This window comes from Sinocyclocheilus grahami, unplaced genomic scaffold, assembly GCF_001515645.1.
Source record: "Sinocyclocheilus grahami isolate Dianchi unplaced genomic scaffold, SAMN03320097.WGS_v1.1 scaffold231.1, whole genome shotgun sequence".
Lineage (NCBI taxonomy): Eukaryota > Metazoa > Chordata > Actinopteri > Cypriniformes > Cyprinidae > Sinocyclocheilus > Sinocyclocheilus grahami.
In genome coordinates, this window is record NW_015505410.1 from 721,643 (window position 1) to 743,710 (window position 22,068).

A 22,068-nucleotide genomic window follows, 5' to 3' on the forward strand; every position below is an offset into this window, starting at 1 on the left:
CGACTGTTTAATAGTTCTATAAACAGTTCAATAAGCAAATACAATAACATTAGGTCACTTACATTTTAGGCAGAAACAGAGCATCTCACAGCAACCAGCCGATTCATTGCTGAATGATTCCGTGTTTTTTTTTAAAGATTTATTTTTGGCCTTTTATGCCTTTTATTTAGATAGGACAGTAGGTCGACAGGAAGCGAAATGGGTGAGAGAGAGTGCGGGGGATGGGAAAGGTCCATGGGTCGGGACACGAACTCAGGATGCCCGAAGCGCAAAGGCTCTATATGTCGGCACGCTGCCCACGAGGCCATCGGCGCCGACTGATTCCGTGTTTTTGAGTCAAAAGTTTCATTCGCCCATGCATAAACATCTGATGAATCTGCCGTTTGAATGAACGACTCAATGACTCACTCATTAAATGCTCACTGGCACCTACTGGCGTTTTAATTTAGTTGAAAAGTATCATTTCCACCATAATTTCTTGTTTGTATATTAAAAAAATATTTAAAATAATCTCATAATAATTATTTAATGCAGTTGTATTTTTCAGTGTCAATTGAATTTATAGATCAAATGTAAGAATTTGAAATGAAAGTATTAATGAGATTAGTGGGAATAGAATAAATCATTTGCACAAAAAACAAAACACACACACACATATATACATATATATAAGCTCGATACCATAGAGCCCCTGCATAAGACAATAAATAAGATTTATATTCCGCTTTTACTCAAAACTCACTTTAAATCACCATCAAGTTTTTGTAATAACTTCCGATTGCCGTGTGTGATTTGGCCATGTATTGTTGATGAAGCGCTAGAAGCTGCTAATGCTTATCAGTAAATCAATAGAAAATGAATAGAAATGACGATTCTGTCTGAGCTAGGTGATTCTGTCACACGCACTAGTGTAAATGTAGCTAACAGATGTGTAAACTGAAGACTATTTGAGCTTTATTAAAACTATTTGCACTTATTTTTTGTTTGTTACATTTGGTTCCTTTGTGCAGTGGCTTTGTGGAGTTTGTATAAACATCAACAACCTGAAAAATAAAACAATTTTTTTTTTAGATAATGTAATCTTGTTCAAATAGATTTCATAAAATTGGTATCGAAAAAAGTATCGTTCAGGAACCGGTATCGAAGTCACGGTATCGGCATCGAAAATTTTTGACCAATACCCAGCCCTACCAGCTAACCAATTATTCCTCTTATAAACAAAGCTTTTATACCACACTTGTCATAATCAGAGCTTATAATTTGTAAATAAATAACTACTGGATTCAAAACAGCAATTAAAAGGCACTGTGACCGACACGGACTATACGTTTTCCCGGAGCATTCAATGATGTCACTAAACGGTGATGCCCCAACTAGAGCATCGTTCACAAGTTTCTGCATGGTCCTAACTAGCCTAGGCACAGGTTTTCAAGCCCTGGGACAAAATGGGATGCTTTAAGGAAAATGTATAGCCTATGTAAGCAATAGGCTTAAATAAAAATAACGATTTGTTTTCATAAAAAATAATAATAAAAAAAGCGAAATATATCTGGCTTAAATAATTAAGCTAACCGATTTAAAACAGAAGTGTGGCGCAGCGCTCCATAAACAAGTTTTTTTATGTTTCAGCTATTCAATCGCGCCGGCACCTCACGCGCACACACCCCACATATTCTAGCAATTCAAACTTACATCGCAATCTGTTCATTATCAAAATAAAATACAGTCAACCAAACATATAAAAGGTTACACTGGTCAGTTTAAATAGACCGTAGTATACCGGTCCACTCTGCTGTTATGCCAAGGAATTTTTTGCTCATGTGAAGAGGATGATCTTTTCCGTCTATATGCAAATGCATGTAAAGTACAAGTCTAGTTTACATTATAAATAATAGTTTAACATTCAAATACATTATGAATATGGAAACATTTGGATTTGTGCCGAATGAGACACGAGTAATAACCTCCAAATACATCTAACCAACCCGCGCTCGCTCCGTCTCGTATGCACGCATGCACTGTCATGATCTAATGCACTGTAAATGCCGGATTTTTAAAAACAAATAGGCCTACCGGAACGCAGAAATTCAAAATCTGACATTTTCCGGAACACGATCCAGCAGGATCAAATGAAGTACTGGTCATAATACTCGCACGATAATGTTTCATGTGAGCAACAGTGTGTTTTGCTGCAGCAGCGCCGATGGAAGCGGTTCACTGACTGCGCAGCACAGCCACACGCGCCACAGTTACGTTTGGGATAATTTTATTTTAAATGCCATAATGTCAGTTGAAAACATTGCAATTGTGTTTTAAAATACAACAACGACCACCACGAAACCATTTAAAGAGACGCGTTCAGCGGTCTCCGTGTTGGGATAGGAAACAGTCAACAAAGTAAAATTATCTCAAACGAGCTCTCTTCATTTTATCAAATGATCATCTATTCATTTTACAATCCTGCTACTAGCATTTTTTTCAGACTAAATCCCCTTTAAATCGGGTGAGAAAGCGGGGGGGTTTTTTTTGAGTAACTTTTGCACATTCTGTCATGCCGGGCTGCATAGACGCATTTTGCAGCATTAAGGTTAACGATTAATCGATCGTTAATTTAAACGACGATAGATCATGGAAATGATCGAAAATTGACATCCCTAGTTGGAACAGCAGCTACGCTAATTATGTCTCTATTTGTTTCTCTGTTCTTGCCACGGGATGTAACTAGGATTTACACAAGCTTCAGTCTGGATCCAGAACACCTGAGAAGAGATGATGCCAAACCCTCAGAGGACCTCAGATGATGCCAACCATGAAACAACATACAGAACTACCACATTTTGCTATAAGTTTGATTGCATCATATAATAATTGCTGTTAATAGTGTTCATGTCTGTTTGATTATGTCTTTAATTGATTTTTCCGTACATCTCTGCCATATGTACATTGACTGACAGTCACCACTGATAAGCTACCACTAAATATTGTAGAAACTTAATTTGCTGTAAAGTTGCTTTGCAATGATTTGTAACGTGAAAAGCGCTGTACAAATAAACTTGAATTGAATTGAAAATGACATTTAAGACTTTTTAAGGGCCTTAATTTTCTCTAAATTGATTTATCAACTTTTAATACTTAAGACCCCGCGGACACCCTGTCTGACCTCTCTGTGTGTGTGTGTGTGTGCGCACGAGTGATGCGTGTTGGTTAGTGTGCATCAATTAAAGCAGCGCATTAATATAAAACGGTGATTAAACGGACTTGGAACTACCCGTGCATTAAACGGTTTTATTGCATACCTGCCAGCCAATCAGAATCCAGTATTCAGACAGCCCATGGAATAAATATTTATATAATATATAATTCATATAGTGTATATGCTCATAAGCTGATCTGTCAGAAATGTTGTCAGGGCAATAGAAATGGTTGATCAATGAAAAAGTCTAATGCCCTTTGTTATGCGTCAAGCATCTTCGTCTGTGTCTAAAGGTATGCCTGAGCATATTTTAAAAAATGCAAGCGGAGAGCCATTGGCATTCTGATTAACACCATATCCTAACCAGGCGCAACAATATTCCTGACAGAAGTAATCTGTCTGTCTGCATTGAATGTGAAAAACTTTTGAAAAACAAAATCACAGAAAATTATTTGCAGACATACTCATGGTTGCAGCTGGTTATGTGAGTGTGAGACATTCTTTCTAACAAAATCAAAAGTATAGCAGAATGTAAAATGTCTGACCTCAGTGAGCTTTCCACAGACAGTGCACTTTGTTTTGAGCTGGTTCTTCTGAGGATTCTGTTTATTTTCATAAGCTGCCAAGCAGCCTGTGCTACAGAACTCCTGAAATGATTCACTGGAGTCCACCTGGGCCACTATGGTGCCTCCTTTCATATTGGTAATGTCTCTGGTTGGGAGAAAAACAAAACACAAAAGAGAGAATGATTAAATGAGAGGAAAAAAAAAATCAAACCAATGTACTGCCATAAAAGCCTGACAGTGTGTCCAAGCAAGAGTGTTTAAGTGTCATTTTAACCTGTGGTTAGCACTTTCAGACAAGCGATTACTCAAACTCATTTTAAAAGTCATACTTCTTGCACATGGTGCAGCTCTTCTTGGGAGCGGGCTTATGGGAGAAGGCAGACAGGCAGGTTGTCGAACAGAACAGGTGGGACGATCCCTTGCGCTGGTACGCAGTCTGGCCTTTCTTCAAAGGCTTCTTACAGTTGGCGCATGTGACTTTCATGGTGCGCTGCGGCTGCTGGGATCCTGAGGACGACTGGCAGGGTGGTTTGGACAAAGGAGCTGCAGGAGATGGCGAATCCACTCCAGGCTGCTTCTGGTTACGGGGAAAAGAGGCCGACTGGGAGATCCATGAATCTGAAGGAGCAAAAAAGGATTTAATCTCATATGTTATGACAGTCCTCATTACAAGACCACTGCAAAAACTTATGGTTTTTGAATCTTGGTAACAAAGAATAAAACCTTAAACTACTGTAAAATAAGCATAAGTGGATCTTCTATTTTCTAAATGCATGTTACAGATCTTATTGTGAACAATTCATCCGTGCACACATTTTTTTCTTTATATATATATATATATTTTTTTTTTGATGTTCTGACCTCACAATGTTTAATCAAAATGTCATAACTGGACCTTCCTTTGAAAATGACAGATTTCTCTCTGGTCATGTATGCAGGACTTCTTCAATCATTTAGCATTCTTGAACCTGCCCTACAAGCTTGTGCTCATCTGCATCCACTTTTAAATGCAACATCCACATCTTAAAAACGAAGCAACAACTGACGCATTGAACAAAGTACCCGTCCAACATTTCTATTCAATAAACAGCTACACTCTGATGTATATCACAATACGATAGAAAATATCTGTTGCTGCTTCTATAACATAGTAATTTTAAAAAACAAAAGTTGCAAAGCAAGTAGTCTGTCAGTGTACCATCTTTCCTTCTGGTGTAAACTCTCTTTATCTTTGCACTTTACATGCATTATGGATAATGGTGCACTGCTTTTGGAAACTGAAACCTCTAATACAGATATGGTATTTTTTTTTGTCAGAACTAGAGAAACAAGTCAATGCAAGCCATTTGTACATGTGTTTTGTGTAAAGGATGACGATATGGTGAAAATATCACATCATGATTTTTTTTTCAGGAAAATCACGATTCTTTGTCATTTACACTATATACAGGGGTGCACATAAGTTTTTCAGCCTGGTCCTCATATGAGAACCTGGAGATTTGGTTTGGTCCTCACACGGCGGCACATGGTGTGACCCATCAAATATAACTATAAAAATAAATTAATAATAGTGATAATATTATTGCACTTTATTTAGTTTTTTTTTCAATAAAATAATAAACTAAATAAAGAGTGATAATACTATTTTATTTTAAAATAAAAAGGGAGTATTAAATAAAAATATTTTATGGTAAACTTAAAAATAAAATGCAAACATTTTTATTATTTTAATTTGATTTTGATTTTAATTTAAATTATTTTAATTTTTTTCATTTTCAAACTTAAAATCAGCACGCTTTTGTTTTGGCGGGTTGCCAGCAAGTAAGTATATGCGCTTTCGGGTTTAGCGCTACCGATTGTAGCGCGTCAGTGAATAAAATGTCACAGTTTTGTATTGTGCTTTGAAAACGTTAGCCTAGATTTATGCTTTCAGTTTGAATCGAAATCTTGTACAGTACAGTTTGTTGATCTAAAATGGTAATTGTGCATTAACAGCTGTCAACCATGGCTGCGTTTCCCAAAAGCATCGCAAGCCTAAGTTGATCGTAGCTCCATAGGTGGCAATGGTTTACGATGAACTTAGGCTTACGATGATTTTGGGAAACACAGCCCATGTCGGTACGCAAACGCGCGCTCTGAACTCATTTACACAGCGCATTTCTGTTTTTTATAAAAGCAACTGTATTAAAGGTCCTTCAGTCAAGAGCAGTGAGTGATTTTTCTGTTTTGATGTTTTATTAATATTAAAGGGATAGTTCAACTAAAAACAAAAAATCTGACATCATTTACTCACTCTCAGGTTGTTTTAAACCTGAATGAGTTTCTTCTGTTGAACATAAAAGTTATTCTGAAGAATGCGGGTAACCAAACAGTTGCTTGTCCCCAGTCACCTCCAAAGTATCCCTTTGATCCAGTAATCAGGCGCTGTCAGGCATTTTATGAAGGTAAAAGAGTAGCAAAACTCGAGAGCTTGTTTATTTGAATTTGAGAACTTGTCATTAATATTTGTATTTGTAAGTTGAAATTTACACACAGCTCTGATGTGAAAAGCTGAATCTTTTGATTTGCACTAGGGGTCGACTGATATGTTTTTTTTCAAGGCAGATGTCGATTATTACAGATCAAGTAAACCGATAACTTGAACCGATATACAGTGGTGTGAAAAAGTGTTGGGTCTCTTTCTTATGGTGGAGTCATGAACACTGACCTTAACTGAGGCAAGTGAGGCCTGCAGTTCTTTGGATGTTGTTGTGGGGTCTTTTGTGACCTTTTGAATGAGTCGTCGCTGTGCTCTTGCGGTAATTTTGGTCAGCCGGCCAGTCCTGGGAAGGTTCTCCACTGTTCCATGTTTTTGCCATTTGTGAATAATGACTCTCACTGTGGTTCGCTGGAGTCCCAAAGCTTTATAAATGGCTTTATAACCTTTTCCAGACTGACATATCTCAATTACTTTTTCTCATTTGTTTCTGAATTTCTTTGGATCTCGGCATGATGTCTAGCTTTTGAGGATCTTTCGGTCTACTTCACTTTGTCAGGCAGGTCCCATTTCAGAGATTTCTTGATTGTGAACAGGAGTGGCAGTAATCAGCCCTGGGTGTGGCTAGAGAAATTGAACTCAGGTGTGATAAACCACAGTTTTAACAGGGGGGCAAACACTTCTTCACACAGGGCCATGTAGTTTTGGATTTTTTTCCCCCGTAATAATAAAAACCTTCATTTAAAAACTGCATGTTGTGTTTACTTGTGTTATCTTTGACTAATATTTAAATTTGTTAGATGATCTGAAACATTAAAGTGTGACAAACAAGCAAAAAAAAAAAAAAAAAAAATCAGGAAGGGGGCCAACACTTTTTCACACCACTGTATATGTCTGGTGTAAAAATGAAAATTAATGTCAAAATTAAGAATAACAAGGGCTCTGACAAAAACTGCCTTTCCTGGTGTTGGCTGAGTGTAGTACTCCCACAGAAAACTTTATTTTTTGGCAAACAAAGGGTTTACCATTAAAATTAAAACATGGAAGAAATAGCGTATTGTGTGATTATTCTTTTAAACAAAAGTTGTAATGATTGTAGTAGTCAGGGTTTAAAGCAAAAAAACTAAAACTTTTGACTGAATTTTTCCTCGTCCAAACCCCATTCCACAGCCATACCTGTCACACACCCAGTTTAAGAGCAGTGTTTTTCTTCTTGTAATCAGGAGTGCTTGTCCTCCTAATTTAAAAAAAATTAAGGAGCACCTTCTGATCAATAATCAAAAATTCTGATAAAAATTAGCCGTCCTAATATGAGGTGAAGTGATTTACAGGGGCATTTTCTTTTTACCTTTGCAATGGCATCATGTTCATCTGTCAAATTCAAAAATTTGTGTTTATAAGCTTTTTAAAATTTCTATGTAAAACAATATAATAAGTAGAATAAGACAAATAAGTTACCAATCATGAAATTAGTATTAATGAATAATTAATTTATACTACAGAGGTGGCACAGAAGAACACAAAAGTGGCTTGTAGGTAGGGCTGTGCGATATGGACAAAAAAAATCTATCGCGATTTCTTTGATCAATTTTGTGATTTCGATTTTAATCACGATTTTGACACACACAGACATGCTTTACAGTCATTAATGCATTCAGTATGAATTTGAAACAGTGTGAATTTGAAACATATTTCCAAAAGAAAACCAATTAGAGCTTTATCACAAAGCTGTAACATGTCTCAGAACAGACATAAGGCAAAATAATCACTACGTAAAGGTGTAACAAAATGTCTCTAGAATAGACATATGGCCTGGAAAAAAAGAATCATGTGTCCAGGGATTTTTTTTGCCATGCATTGGTCATAGAGCTCTTTGTGGCGTTGCCTCAGATGTTGAACTAGATTTGTTGTGCAAAGTTCACACGAACTCTGTCTGCAGTGTGTATACAGTATGTGTATGCGGTAATGAAGCAGCATGGACTCATTTTGTTTTCGCACAGGACACGTTTGCAGTCCACTCCTGAGCCGCGGCTGTTTACCACAAACACAACATTTATCCATTTTCATTTCAAATCCAAACGTTGTTTCTGAAATTTTTTTTTCAGCATTGTGATTCTCTTTTATCACAGAACAGTAATACAATCTTTCATAGACATATTCACGTTTAAACTCAATAAATATAACTTTGTTTAACTACCACCACGTGTGCCATCTATTATTGCCTTGTTTATCTAAAAGTGCACTTTTCCTTGTTTTAAATCTAGCCAAAATGTGTTGACTGTGAAACAGTAGACTTTAATTATATGCATTTATGGTGTAATTACAAAATTTCCGTGTCAATCCATGTTAATTTTTACCGCGAATAATGCGCTGTCACTTTAATTCAGCATGTGCAGCACAGCAGAAATACTCAGTGCGGAAACGATCGCAGCATGACTGCTGCAGACGCACCGCTCCTGGAGCGCACTGCCAGACCGCCATTGCATGCAGTGTGAACGCTCTGATTACATGGGCGCGGAAAAAGCCGCACCACAGACGAAGTGTGTGAACCTGGCGTTATGTTTGTATGCCCGCCCGGTCTATTCTGTTCTCGTGCGCCATTTAGGCATGCTGCATTCTGATTGGTTCGGATAGCATACTGCGGGAGGTCGGGGGCGCGGAAAATCGTGCTGTAAAGCGATTTAGAAATCGCGATTTTATGACTATTTCGATTAATCGCACAGCCCAACTTGTAGGTACATTTTCAAACATTCAATGAGGCTCAGAGGTGGCATGAGTGCAATTCAATTAATGTGGAGATTAATGTTTTAAATATAAAATTTTGAATACAGAAATATTAAATGATTTAAATAACTGCAATTACACCTCAAAATGAAACTGAAACCGCCAGCAGGTGGCGACAAATCACTGATTTTATCACTGCAGCAATCTGTGGGCGCACAGAAAATGAGAGCGCGCGAAATTTTAAAATTTTCAAGACTCAAAAGCACGTGCAAATGATAAATTCCGCCATCTGTCATCGCGTTATAAGCGTGGAACCTGCGGGAATGAGTATAATTATTATTAATAGCTGCAATCCTGTGCCTGAAATTCAAGACCTGCTCGGTGTTCTCTGCTAATAACCCGACCGTGAATGATGCGAGCGGCGTTATGTTGTCAGTGAGAAGCTGCAGCCGTGGCGGGGAGGATTTTTGGTGAGCCTGCAGAACAACAACAATGTGCTACATGTTTATTTTCCCCTCATTTTTTCCAATTGACGGAAATCCGTCGTAGCGACGGAAAACTTTCATCCCTCAGTAGCATTATGTACATCATACTGCACCACAGTAATATATTTCTGATCATTTCTTTAAACTAATCCAAACTTATATTTTGACGGGTTACCATGAGGAACTTGTTTCTGTAGGCCTATGTAAATGATATGAAGATAGTTTTACTCCAATGAAACTGTCAAATGCTCATGAAGTGACTCTTAGAGGGAGTCAGAGCAGTTCTGGAGATGTTGTTCATGTATTTATGTCCTCGTGTAGTGAGATGACAGAAGCTGAAATCACCGCGAGCGTCGCACACTTTGTGTAGAAAACAAAACCGTGCATCTATGCCATTTACATACACAGAGACACGCAGAACATGCTGGATTCATATTTAAATAGTATTTTTGCGGCTTAATATTTACAGATACTAGTCCATATTGCGACTATTTAAGTGTACTGACCTACTTTTGATTCATTCATCCAAACTTTGACAAATTCCGTTACATTCAGCGTCATACAGTAAATTACATTTATATGACTGGATTCTGTCCGTGTTTTCCGCATCGCGGAAATAATAGTATTGAGGTGTTTTGCAACTTCAGTGTAACGTTAGTGGATTGTGATTTACTGCAACTTAAGCAACGTCTGCTGCTGCCTTACCTTTGAGAGAGAACTGATGCGTGATCACTGAAGCAACTCCAGTTAGCAAGCGCTTTCGGAGTGAGCGTGAATTCCGCTTTGATTGGTCTGACTCGTGACTCCCAACAAATCAGATGGGCAGTGGGCGGAGACTGCTTTAGGCCACAGAGTGGTGAGCTCTGACAGGCTGCATCAGAGCCAAATAGCGTGTTTCAAAATTAAGTTATTTTATCAGCGAATCGGTTTTGAAAATGACCGATAATCATAAAAATGCTTAATATCGGCGCCGATAATCGGTCGACCCCTAATTTGCACACACACATAATCAAAACACCTGTGTTTTGAATTAAGTTGCAGATTAATAATTACAAATGTGTAAAATGACAGAAACAAATGTGTACGCCATATTTACGTTTGTACTTTACTTCAGTTTCGCTGTACAACCACAAGTCAGCACTTACAAACTCTCAGATCTGGCAGTACAACTTTAAATCTTAGTGCTTTGACTTATGCTACTCCTTTCACGATATTCCTGCAGCAAAACTCACTTGTGCGTTTTATTATTTTATCGGCGAATCGGTTTTGAAAATGACCGATACTGATAATCATAAAAATGCTTAATATCGGCGCCGATAATCAGTCGACCCCCTAATTTGCACACACATACAACAATCAAAACACCTGTGTTTTGAATTTGAAGTTGCAGATTAATAATTACAAATGTGTAAAATGACAGACACAAATGTGTACGCCATATTTACGTTTGTACTTTACTTCAGTTTCACTGTACAAACTCTCAGATCTGGCAGTACAACTTTAAATCTTAGCGCTTTGACTTTTGCTACTCCTTTCACGATATTCCTGTAGCAAAACTCACTTGTGCACTTGTACATGCAGATGCGAGAGAGCAGATCCATGGGTGGGGCTGGGGTGTGAATGAAGTCATTATATCGGCCGATATTTGGAATTTTTTTTTTTTTTATATCTTCATCGGCCGAAAAGTCTTTCCGTGTGGCCGATGTCTTTCAAAACGAATTATGACACCATATTGTGCATTTATGCTGCTTCTTTAAGACAAGCCACTCAGATGTGAAGCCAGCACCTGACAGACAGTAAAATGACCAATCGTCATTCACTTTCTAACGTGACGCTACGTTGTTTTACATACAATAACACTCTGGCGTGCAGAAAATTCTTATTCAAACGTACCATGAGACATCAGACCCGCAGTCCAGCAGCAGCTCCGGTGGAAGACACAGATGTGATATAAATGAATTCAAACAAAAATGAAACTGTGTTTACCTCTCAAACAATCGAAAATCCCGCGACTGGCATTTCCTCAGATATGCGCATTGTTCTTGGGTACTTTTAAACAAGACGCTGTTTTTCGGTGGACTCAAAAGCCGGTGCACACCAGAATGAAAGTGGAGTCAACACGAGAACTCTATTAAGTAATAATAATATGTTTGAATGCCTTTATATGTTTAATCAGGAATATCCACTGTATTTGATTGCCCATGATTGGCGTAATATTGCGTGTAGTATACCTTTTTGTATGTTCCGGTCTTATTTAATGCTGCTATATGCTGATAACCAAGCATGTAATTTATACGCCTTCAGGCTTGTATAATTTTTAAATTGAAACAGACAAGCAAAACAAAACAGATCAGAGACATATTTATTTATTAACCAACTATCCCATACCATAATTAACATCAAACTATTATGTAAAGATCTTCCAATACAGAAGTATTTCTATGATTAAATGTGCTGGCCTATTCCATAGTAAGTAAAATTTTAGATTAAAAACAATTTCACGCGCAAAGTATAAATACTAATGTTAAAGTTATAGATTTCTGGTGATTACAATAAGCAACATTTTTTTTAAATCAAGTGCAATATAAATTTTATGCTTCATTCGCACCCCAACCCCAGCCCCACCCCCGGATCTGCTCTCTTGCATCTGCATGTACAAGTGCACAAGTGAGTTTTGCTACAGGAATATCGTGAAAGGAGTAGCGAAAGTCAAAGCACTGTCAAAGATTTAAAGTTGTACTGCCAGATCTGAGTTTGTAAGTGCTGACTTGTGGTTGTACAGCGAAACAACATTTCGTACACATTTGTGTCTGTCATTTTACACATTTGTAATAATTAATCTGCAACTTCGAATTCAAAACATGGGTGTTTTGATTGTTGTCTGCGTGTACAAATGAAAAGATTCAGCTTTTCACATCAGAGCTGTGAGTGTAAATTTCAACTTACAAATATTAATATGACAAGTTCTCAAATTCAAATCAACAAGCTCTCGAGTTTTGCTAATATTTTACCTTCAAACATTTTAGCATTTGCGCACTTCAGGCACATGCGCTCAGAAAAAGCGCATGTCAGAACAGCACACAAATGAAATGTTTAACCGGCAAGGCTTTAAAGCACATGCAAATAATGTACTTTTGTGATTGCGAATAAGTGCAGTGTCCCGTGAGTGTAACTCTACTGCAGAGTTAACATTTGATGTGAATGTATGTCGCATTGTACAGTATGAGACTGAGGCGCCAGAACTGTAACTGAGAATGTGTGCTGTAGCACGATACTACAATATTTCTTCAAAAGCAGATCGTGGAGACATTTTAATCGTCCATGATCAAAAATCATCATATCACATCACACACCCCTAAAGCAGATACATGCGGATGAATTACCAGATCTCTGGTGTGTCCCCGTTTCTCCATTCTGCACAGGCTGGCTCGCAGCGCTGATGCGTCCTGGGTTGAACGTGGGTGAAGGTCTGCTGGCTGCACCCTGGTTCTGCTGGGCCTCTGGGTTCAGGCTGAACGCACTGCTGATCTGCAGACCATTCTCAGTCCCCTCCAAACCCTCCAAACGGGCTGCTGCTGGACCGGCCTCACCTTTCAGCGATGTCACATTTGTGATCATGAGGTTTATATCCTCTTGAGCACACAGTGCCAGTGGCGTTGCTGTTGACGTTGCCATGGCAACCACTGAAGAGTTCGTTCCCAGCGTGGTAACGCTAGCGATTTTAATTTCAGAGTCAGGCTCTGTGCTGCTCAGGGCATCCTCGGCCTCAGGGGGCGGCAAGGATGAAGCAGCAGCGCCTTTGAGCTCCGAATCCTCTTCATCGTCGATAACGATTGGCTCGCTCTCGCTTTTGGTGCCGGTGGTAGCTGCAGAGGAGGGAGGACTGGGCGCCTTGGAGGAAGCTGTTGCCGTGGTAGCCGACTCCGCACAGTCTTTGGCAGCAGCGAGGGTCTCTGCAGGTGTGGGGCTGGGGGGCTGGACTCTCCCCTGAGAGTGAGCAGGAGGCCCTTCCACCAGTACTACATCATCGTCATTGTCTTCTGAGGCCTTGGGCAGGTCTGGTGCTGTCTGTGACTCTTCTGCAGATGGAGTCTGCTCTGTTCTGGGTGTGGTTTCCATATGTCCTTCCCCCTCCTCCTCCCCCGTGACTGTACCTGCCTCCTCAACATCTGCCCTGGCTTCCAAATCTCCATCCATTGCTTAGGCAACCACCTGTTGACACAAACACAATGAGGTGAACAATTACCTGAGGAAGCAAAAAAGCCCCATGACTGATGACTTGAAAATAGAATTGGCTTGTTGATCAATAATCCCTTTATTTCATAAAGATGCTAATCTGATTAACAAAATATGACCAATCCGGCTATAGCCTGACAAAATGTAACAAATTCGGTCAGTCTCCAGTTAATGATGACAAATGTCAAGATTGTTCGAAGGGATTATTACAAGATCAAATTACATTGAGGGGTTTCAAAAACAAAATAATAATAAAAAAAATAAATAAAAAATAAAATCAATGGTGAACTTCAAATTCTGAAGTGCAAAAAAAAGTGAAAATAATTTAGAACTCTAGATTTGGAACATCAAATTATGAAATGCAAGAAAAGTTAAATGATTTGCAACTCTTGAGTCACCAAGTATCCATGACATCATCATAAAACAAAAAAGATCATCACTAAACAACCAAAATTATTAATTCAAGCAAAGGCTAGTAAATGAACAGTAACTCTTATATCATCAACACTTGACCCATTTAGGCTTCAATACAGAGTTCAACAAACACCATCATCAAACTATCTTTATTGTCATAAAAAAATGGATAAATGCATATGTAATTTTAAGTACAAAAAAATATATTTTGGTCTCTCTAAAGAAAATAAAAGCAGAAATGTAGATTGCAACAGTTTAGTGTCTAAAACATAGTAGTACACAAAAAAACCAGTGTGCTACAACTTTGAATTTGGAAATCTGTATCTGCTATGACAATCCATCCATTGTAAAGTCTTTTGGTTGAACTTTAATACATTTGGACTGCAATGCAGAGCTTGGAGTGCATCTCCCTCCATTCCCAGGCTTTGACACTGAATGCCTCATTTCAGCTGAGATCCTAATGTTGATGCAATGCCGGCACAGACTCCACAACACTGCTCAAAATGATGTGACAAACAAGTTAGCATTCTGAATCTGTTGGCTTTCCTTGCAGGCTGATGTCATGAATAGGATGCTGGAGAGAGGAAAGTATATGCAGTGTTACTGATCCACCTCTCAGACGTGATATAATCACATGCATATGCGCCATGCCAAGTCTGCATTCTGAGCAACAACGCAACTGTTTTCCAATGGCCTCCACTAAAATGCATCACAGTTTTACGGCCCAATAAAGCTTCCCTTCTCTTGCACCAATTATCATCATCATGAAGTCATTATTGGGGATATTCCTACCATCCACCCCTGGGCCGTGCCCTTGACTCCGGACCCTCCGTATCCACTCACACACACGACCAGGATCCGTGCGCTGTCAAGGCAACCGGATGACGACGTCAACACGTTATGCTTCACAGGCTTTCATTATACTCAGGAAACTCAAGGGCCAACGGGTCCGCAAACTTGCTACGCGAGACCCCCAAGCGTGAGGAGCCTCGCAATCTACCCCAACTGCCCCTTTTGACGCAAAACCCCCGGCCCATGTGTCGCTTGTGCTCCCACCCCTGGGCCTCTCTGGCGCATGCAGCCATTGGATTAGCGGCGGACTGGAGGGAGGAGAGCCTCCGAGACTGCGCCATTGTTATTGTAGTGAAAAAACATTAGTCATAAGTAGTTATCGGCAAATAATCCCCGCGACAAAATTGGAGGGAAACTACATTTGAATTTCATGTATACGAATATATGCATAACGGCACTCTAAAAGACGCATTTTTTGAATAACAACCCACATAACACTGCGACCATTTTCAACTCTTGCTAGCAGTCAGTAAACCCACTTCTAAGCACATTAATATAGAAAATACGCCTGGTTTTGGCTATACTTATGACCCCCTTTCAGATTTCAAAGAGAATTGGGTTTTATAGCTGGTATTACACTTGAGTGAAGGTTTAATTGAAGTTACCCAAGAGCTTTTACCCCTGGCAATCAAAAGGCAATACATGTGGTGGCCTGTGGGGGCGCTGCACTGTTAAGAAACATCAACTATAACGCCTATAGGTGACTAATCCCAAATATTTCACTAAATCTTTCAAGCTTGTCAATATAACTAGGGGCTAAAAGCACACCTTGTGTTTTATTACAAAAAACAAGCGATATTTACTAATTGGTAAATCATTTGCCCCCTTCAGTCAGCGGGTAGCACTGCCTCATGTCCGCCATTAGAGAGCGAGCGAAACAATGCGCGAGAGCATAGGCAATAGCACCCTGCCACGGCGGAGGAGGGCAATCTCAGGCGGGGTAAAATTGCACGTTAAATTACCCTCGCGTTCAAACACAGGTGACCCCGATGGTTTCCTCGGCACGAGCTCCGCGGCGGACATAGTTGTGAAAACTTTGGCCAATTACACACAGTTCAGCATCAAAACGCCAGAGAAATTCTTACCGGAGTAGAGCTGGAGACGATAGAGCGCCACTTTTGTGCCTTGACATAAATCCTGGCGCGCATGCGTGAAAACGTACGGACGTTCCAGTCGCGTGGGAGGAGAATACTGCCAACGAGCTCTTCGCGCGCGCTCTGATTATGGGAAGTCCGACTCGTTTAGAGGACTCGGTTCTTTTCTTTCAAAAACACGATTCAGTGATTCTTTTACGCCATGACGCAATAACGCCACCACGCGGTCCTTGACAGCCCATCGTGACATTATATGCTCTCAGGCACCTAATGCTATTGTTACGTTTTAGAATATTATGTGTTTATTGTGATTTCATGTGTTCAAGTTAAGTAAATTATAACTACGATTCAGCTCCATATATTTTGTCGTTTAGATGCTAAATTATGTTAATTTACAACACATTTAAACACCTTTCATTTAAGTTTTACTTGTAATGTTTTTGCTATTAAAGGAACTTACTTCTTATCCGACAGATTCTCAGTTCTCTCGAAATGCCCGCTTGTGTCATCACCGCTTCTCGGTTCATTATGAATCAGACATGTTCAAACGAGGGTTCTGGGTTGTTGATTCGGGAACAGCTCTGGTCGAATCATGAACGAACCATTCACGTCCGTTTTGTGAACTGTTTTAGCTGATTCATTGAAAAGAACCGACTCAAAGAATGATTCGTTTACGAACCAGACCAGTGTTGCCAAGTCCGCGGTTTTCCTGCGGAATTGGGCTACTTTAACACTGTTGCCGCGGGTTGTTTTTCATGTCCGCGGGTTTAAGCGACCCCAATAATGTGATATTTAGCCCCTAAAATCTGCATTTTACCCCACCAAAAACGTGTTTTTTACCCCACCGGAATGCGATTTTTACCGGGGTCCCCCCTCGAAACTTGATTGGGCTAGTTTTGAGTAGCAATTCAGTAGCGGGCTTTGTTGTGAAAACCTGGCAACCCTGAACCAGACATTAGGGATGGGCGATACCACTTATTTCAAGGCAGTATCGTCGATATCGATACCGATACGATACTTCTGAACTAAACTTTTAAATGATGAAATGTTTTAATTAAATTATTAAATTACTAAGAGTAAAATGGGCAATGATAACCACTTAACTTTGTTTAAAACACATTTTAACATTCAATATGCCTTAATTGTAATTTATTAGGTTATATTTTTGTTTACACATGGTTCAAATGTGTTTTTGTTTACACATGATTCAAATCTACAAATACTACAGTTGAACTACGGTCACTTTATTAAAACCATGGTTCATTATCATCAGGGGCTGCCAGTGACAGGCTGTTGCATCCATAAAGTGCAACCTTTTTGTTCTGACAGTGTATGATTTCTATTAACATTACAAAATAGAACATGATCTATATTATCTTTCAACGTTCAATTTAAATAATTGTAATTGTATAACTATGTAGGCTACGATTTCAATTTGTTTATTGTGAAATAACTCAAACATATGTTTTTTTTCTGTCCTCTGATAAGCATTGTTCAGGGCTGCTGTTCCCAAAAGCTTTAATGCTTTCTTATGATACTTTTGGGAAATGCAGCCCTGTTTGAATGCACTTTTAAAAGTGAGCGAACGCTCTCTTTGATTGATTGGTTCGGTCTTGCAACATTTGTGTGTGTGCCGTTCAGATGAGCAGGAAAATAATTATATCCTACACAATTACTTGCGAACAAAGGTTATTCGTCCAATTCAATGCATTTGTACGCATTGTTATTATTATTTTAAATAAACAAAATCACTGGTAAATAAAACACACCTTAGTATCGATATTTGTAGTTTGAGTATCACGTCAGTATCGATATATAGATACTTAGTATCGATATTTTTAGTTTGAGTATCGCGTCAGTATCGATATATAGATACTTAGGATCGATATTTTTAGTTTGAGTATCGCGTCAGTATCGATATATAGATACTTAGGATCGATATTTTTAGTTTGAGTATCGCGTCAGTATCGATATATAGATACTTAGGATCGATATTTTTAGTTTGAGTATCGCGTCAGTATCGATATATAGATACTTAGGATCGATATGCCCATCCCTACCAGACATCACTTGCGCGTGCACGCACAACAACATTTGAGCAACAATTAATCTATCAAACATACAAAATGGTTGTTTGAGATGAGCGGGAATACGATGACACACATTTACATATCTTGATGACCGTTTTATATTATTTGATAATATAAGTCATGCAAGATTTGTAAATCAGAACTTAAAGTTGTTTTGGTAAAAGAGAATTCGATACCAATTTCATCCTAATTGAATATAAATTGACGCTTTGACAAATAGCGCATATAGCTATGTATTGAGTTATTAGGAAAAAAATACCGCAATATCCGGCATATACAGTAAAATGCTAAATGCCACTGAATTTTGCGTGTTTAAATGGGATTTGTTTCTATAGATTAACTTTCTAAGCAGAGCAATATAAAGTTCTATACACTAAAACGTTTCCTCAACAGTCTGAGAGGTAAACACTACAGCACGTTCACTGGGGTGAAAACATAGAGACGGAAAGGCACAGCGCAAGAGCCAAAGAGGTACATTTTAGGGATCTTTTCTGTAAGAAATTCTTTCACGAAACATAACATTGTATATAGGCTATAACAAACTTCTGACTTCAGTTACTTAATAAAACAAGTGTCATTAAAGACCACTTTCTGATCCAAAGGTCCCCGAATAAAATAAAACACACCCTCTTGCCCAACCTAGGTGGGCACTGATGGGATCGAAGAAAGAAGCAATAGAGTGACCCAGTGTGTCTAGTGATTCGCCAAACAATTACGTTGCGAGACTCAATATTATTATTGATTAATGATAATGTAATAAAACATATAGAATTATCCGTGCTTTAGAGCCGAAATTATACTTTGTATTAAAATTTACATTAGGTAATACCATTAAGTCTACGGTTCAGACTTATTTTGATAAAACAGACACTACATAGGCCTATTATTTTACAGTTTTATTATGCCTGGTTTTATTATCATACACAAAGTTTCTTGACTAATTTAAAATCCCAATTAGACCCGGAGAATATGCCACTGTAATGGATGCTATACCCAGTAAGGTATTATGTCTTCTTAAAAATGAATGTAATGAAAACCCTAATCTGGATTACATAACTAATTCAATTTTTATTGGAAATATTAATATTTAAAAAAAACAACATACCAAATAAATACATTAGAAATTTAGTAAATTATGTTACATATCCTCCAGCTAGATTTTTCTGGTCATCAATATTTGGAGACTTAAATTGGCGTAAGGCTTGGAGAATGGTTGATAAATTCTTTGTTAATAACAAAATAAAGGAAGTTTCGTATAAAATATTGCATAGAATTTATCCGGTGAAACATATATTGGAACGTTTTAAATTGAATATTGACTACTCCTGTGAATTTTGTAGTAATGAAAAAGAAACTATTTTTCATTTATTTTTTCATTGCATCTATACAAAGATATTTTGGGTTGATGTTGAGAATTTCATTACAAGAAAACTTAATAAAGTTGTTGAACTGGGTGGGTCTGATATAATGATATATATATTGATGATTATGGGATAGAAAAGGATAAAGCGTATATTATTCAATTACTGGTTGTAATGGGGAAGTTTCATATACACAAAATTAAGTGGTCGGGTGGTAAACCACATTTTTTAAATTTTATCAACGAATTTAAACAATACTGTAATATGGTATATAAATGTAAAACAAAAAAAGCTCTCAGGACTTCTAACATTATCTGCAAATTTGAAATAGACAAGTAAACTGTACCGTCTTCATTATTTTAGTTGTTTTATTTATTTATTTTATGTATTCTTTCTTCCTCTGGCTAATTTTTTATTTTACTTGTAATCTTGTGTACTGATGCATTTATATGCAAAGTTGTATTTCTCTTGCTGTTATATATGTTCATATGCAATAAAAAAATAAAATAAAATAAAAAAAATTAAGCGCTGTTGGAAGTGAATGAATTGATTCAGTATTTCGACACCTCCGTAAGGATGCATTTAACTCGACAAAGCGGTCTAATAAAGGATGTATTGATCTCGTGAATTAGCAAATTTTACTATACAAATATTTTTTAATTGGATGTTAAAGTTTATATGGGAATATTACATGACACGCTGATCCTTTAACAATGCATTGGCGCAAAAAACGCACCTTTTGGACAAATCTGCCACAAATATTTGGACAAATGTGCCACAAATACTGCCTAAACAAAATACTGATTTTGTGCACTTTATTTACTGTACCAATATTTAAAATTGGCCTTTGAACTTAGCTTTATTGCATGGCAAAAAAAAGTGTTACCTTGCCAAAGCACTGACAGAGCCCACTGATCTAATGGCGTTGTTGAGCGCTCCAGATGCAAACTTTGCATGCAACAATCAGGCAGCAATTGACAGCACTCTGATCTAGTGGCATACAGGCATCGTCAGATGGACAGTACTCTAGCCCAATAATGTTGGGGGATCCAGTGGGGGCGTCAGTCATATTTCAGGGTGACAGTGCTACTCTTTATCACAACCCTGCTAAAAGTGCCAGTACATGCGCTCATTGGCGCCCCTTCAGCTGGTGGCGACCGCCTAGCTCGCCTATGCCTAGAAACGGCCCTGCCTGTTTCTTTATGACAGAACATAAACATATTTGATTTTGTCCAACTTGTATTTTTGTTTTTAAAAATATCAGTAGTTAAGTGTATCCACTCAGCTCCATTTTGTTTATCCATTCTTGATTTTGTCACAGTGATCACCACCATTGTGCTGTTATGGCTTGTTTTAAGACCCACTTCAAAGTCTCTACTTCTAGACCAAGGAAAACATACCCATGTGGCTACAGCAAGAATAATGTTAAGGTGTTCATATTATTATGCATGTGCCAGACATGAACACCAATGCATGTACATATTTATCAGAATTATACGATTAATCAGAATAACCCTGCTTGCCTTAGTGTTATCAGAAATGTTTGTTATATTTCCCCATATAACCTTTGCACATGTACATTTTAAGTCCTTAAAGCTGTTGGCTGGTCATCAAATGTTTACTAGTTTGAAGACATCTAGTGAAAAGAAAAATCCAGTTTGTGTCTTTTTGTTGCTGCCCTATAGTAGGGAAGCCCAATCCTGCCTCTGGATAGCTACTGTCCTGCAGAGTTTAGCTCCAACCCCAATTAAACACACCTGAAGCAGCTAATCAAGGTCTTACTACACCAGTGGTTCCCAACCCTGGTCCTGGAGGCACCCCAACACTGCACATTTTACATGTATCCTTAATCAAACACACCTGATTCAGGTCATCAGCTCATTAGTAGAGACTCCAACATCTGAAATTGGTGTGTCAGAGAAAGGAGACATGCAACATGTGCAGTGTTGGGGTGCCTCCAGGACCAGGGTTGGGAACCACTGTACTAGACATACTAGATCAGCAGTGGCGAACTCCGGTCCTGGAGAGCCGCAGCCCTGCAGAGTTCAGCTCCAACCCTAATTAAAACTCACCTGCCTGTAGCTTTCTAGTAACCCTTCAGACCTTGATTAGCTTGTTCAGGTCTGTTTGATTAGGGTTGAAGCAAAACTCTGCAGAGCTGCGGCTCTCCAGGACTTACGTTCGCCATCCCTGTACTAGATACTTCAAGACAGCTGTGTTGAGGCAAGTTGGAGTTAAACTCAGCAGGACAGTGGCCCTCCAGGACCGAGTTTGGATGGAAACCTGTTCATGGAAGGCCACTGTCCTGTAGAGTTTAGCTCCAACCCCAATTAAACCCACCTGAAGCAGCTAATCAAGGTCTTCAGACTTACTAGAAACTTCCAAATTTGCAGGCAAGTGTGTTGGAGCTACACTCTGCAGGACGTTGGCACTTCCATGAGCAGGATTGGACACCCCTGCTGAAGATAGTTCTATCACATCCATCTCTAGTGCATATGTTGGCAAAGGGCCATCTTTCCTATCTGAACACATTCTAACGTACATTCATCTGAAATGGAATTCTCTAGTCCTTCATCA

At 38.6% G+C, this 22,068-nt stretch overlaps 1 protein-coding gene across 2 annotated transcripts in view; it reads right to left on the reverse strand.

The window, feature by feature from the left end:
• The window catches only part of LOC107597385 (zinc finger MYM-type protein 2-like), a 35,052-nt gene extending 18,890 nt beyond the window's left edge, over nt 1-16,162 (reverse strand). For both annotated transcript variants that reach the window (XM_016288414.1, XM_016288413.1), the window contains exons 1-4: nt 16,032-16,162; nt 12,828-13,656; nt 4,089-4,377; nt 3,739-3,904 (exon numbers count right to left, since the gene is read on the reverse strand). In XM_016288414.1, the coding sequence (XP_016143900.1) occupies nt 3,739-3,904; nt 4,089-4,377; nt 12,828-13,641 (1,269 nt within the window). In that variant the 5' untranslated portion in view covers nt 13,642-13,656; nt 16,032-16,162. The remainder of the gene's footprint in view (nt 1-3,738; nt 3,905-4,088; nt 4,378-12,827; nt 13,657-16,031) is intronic.
• Nucleotides 16,163-22,068: the final 5,906 nt, after the last annotated feature.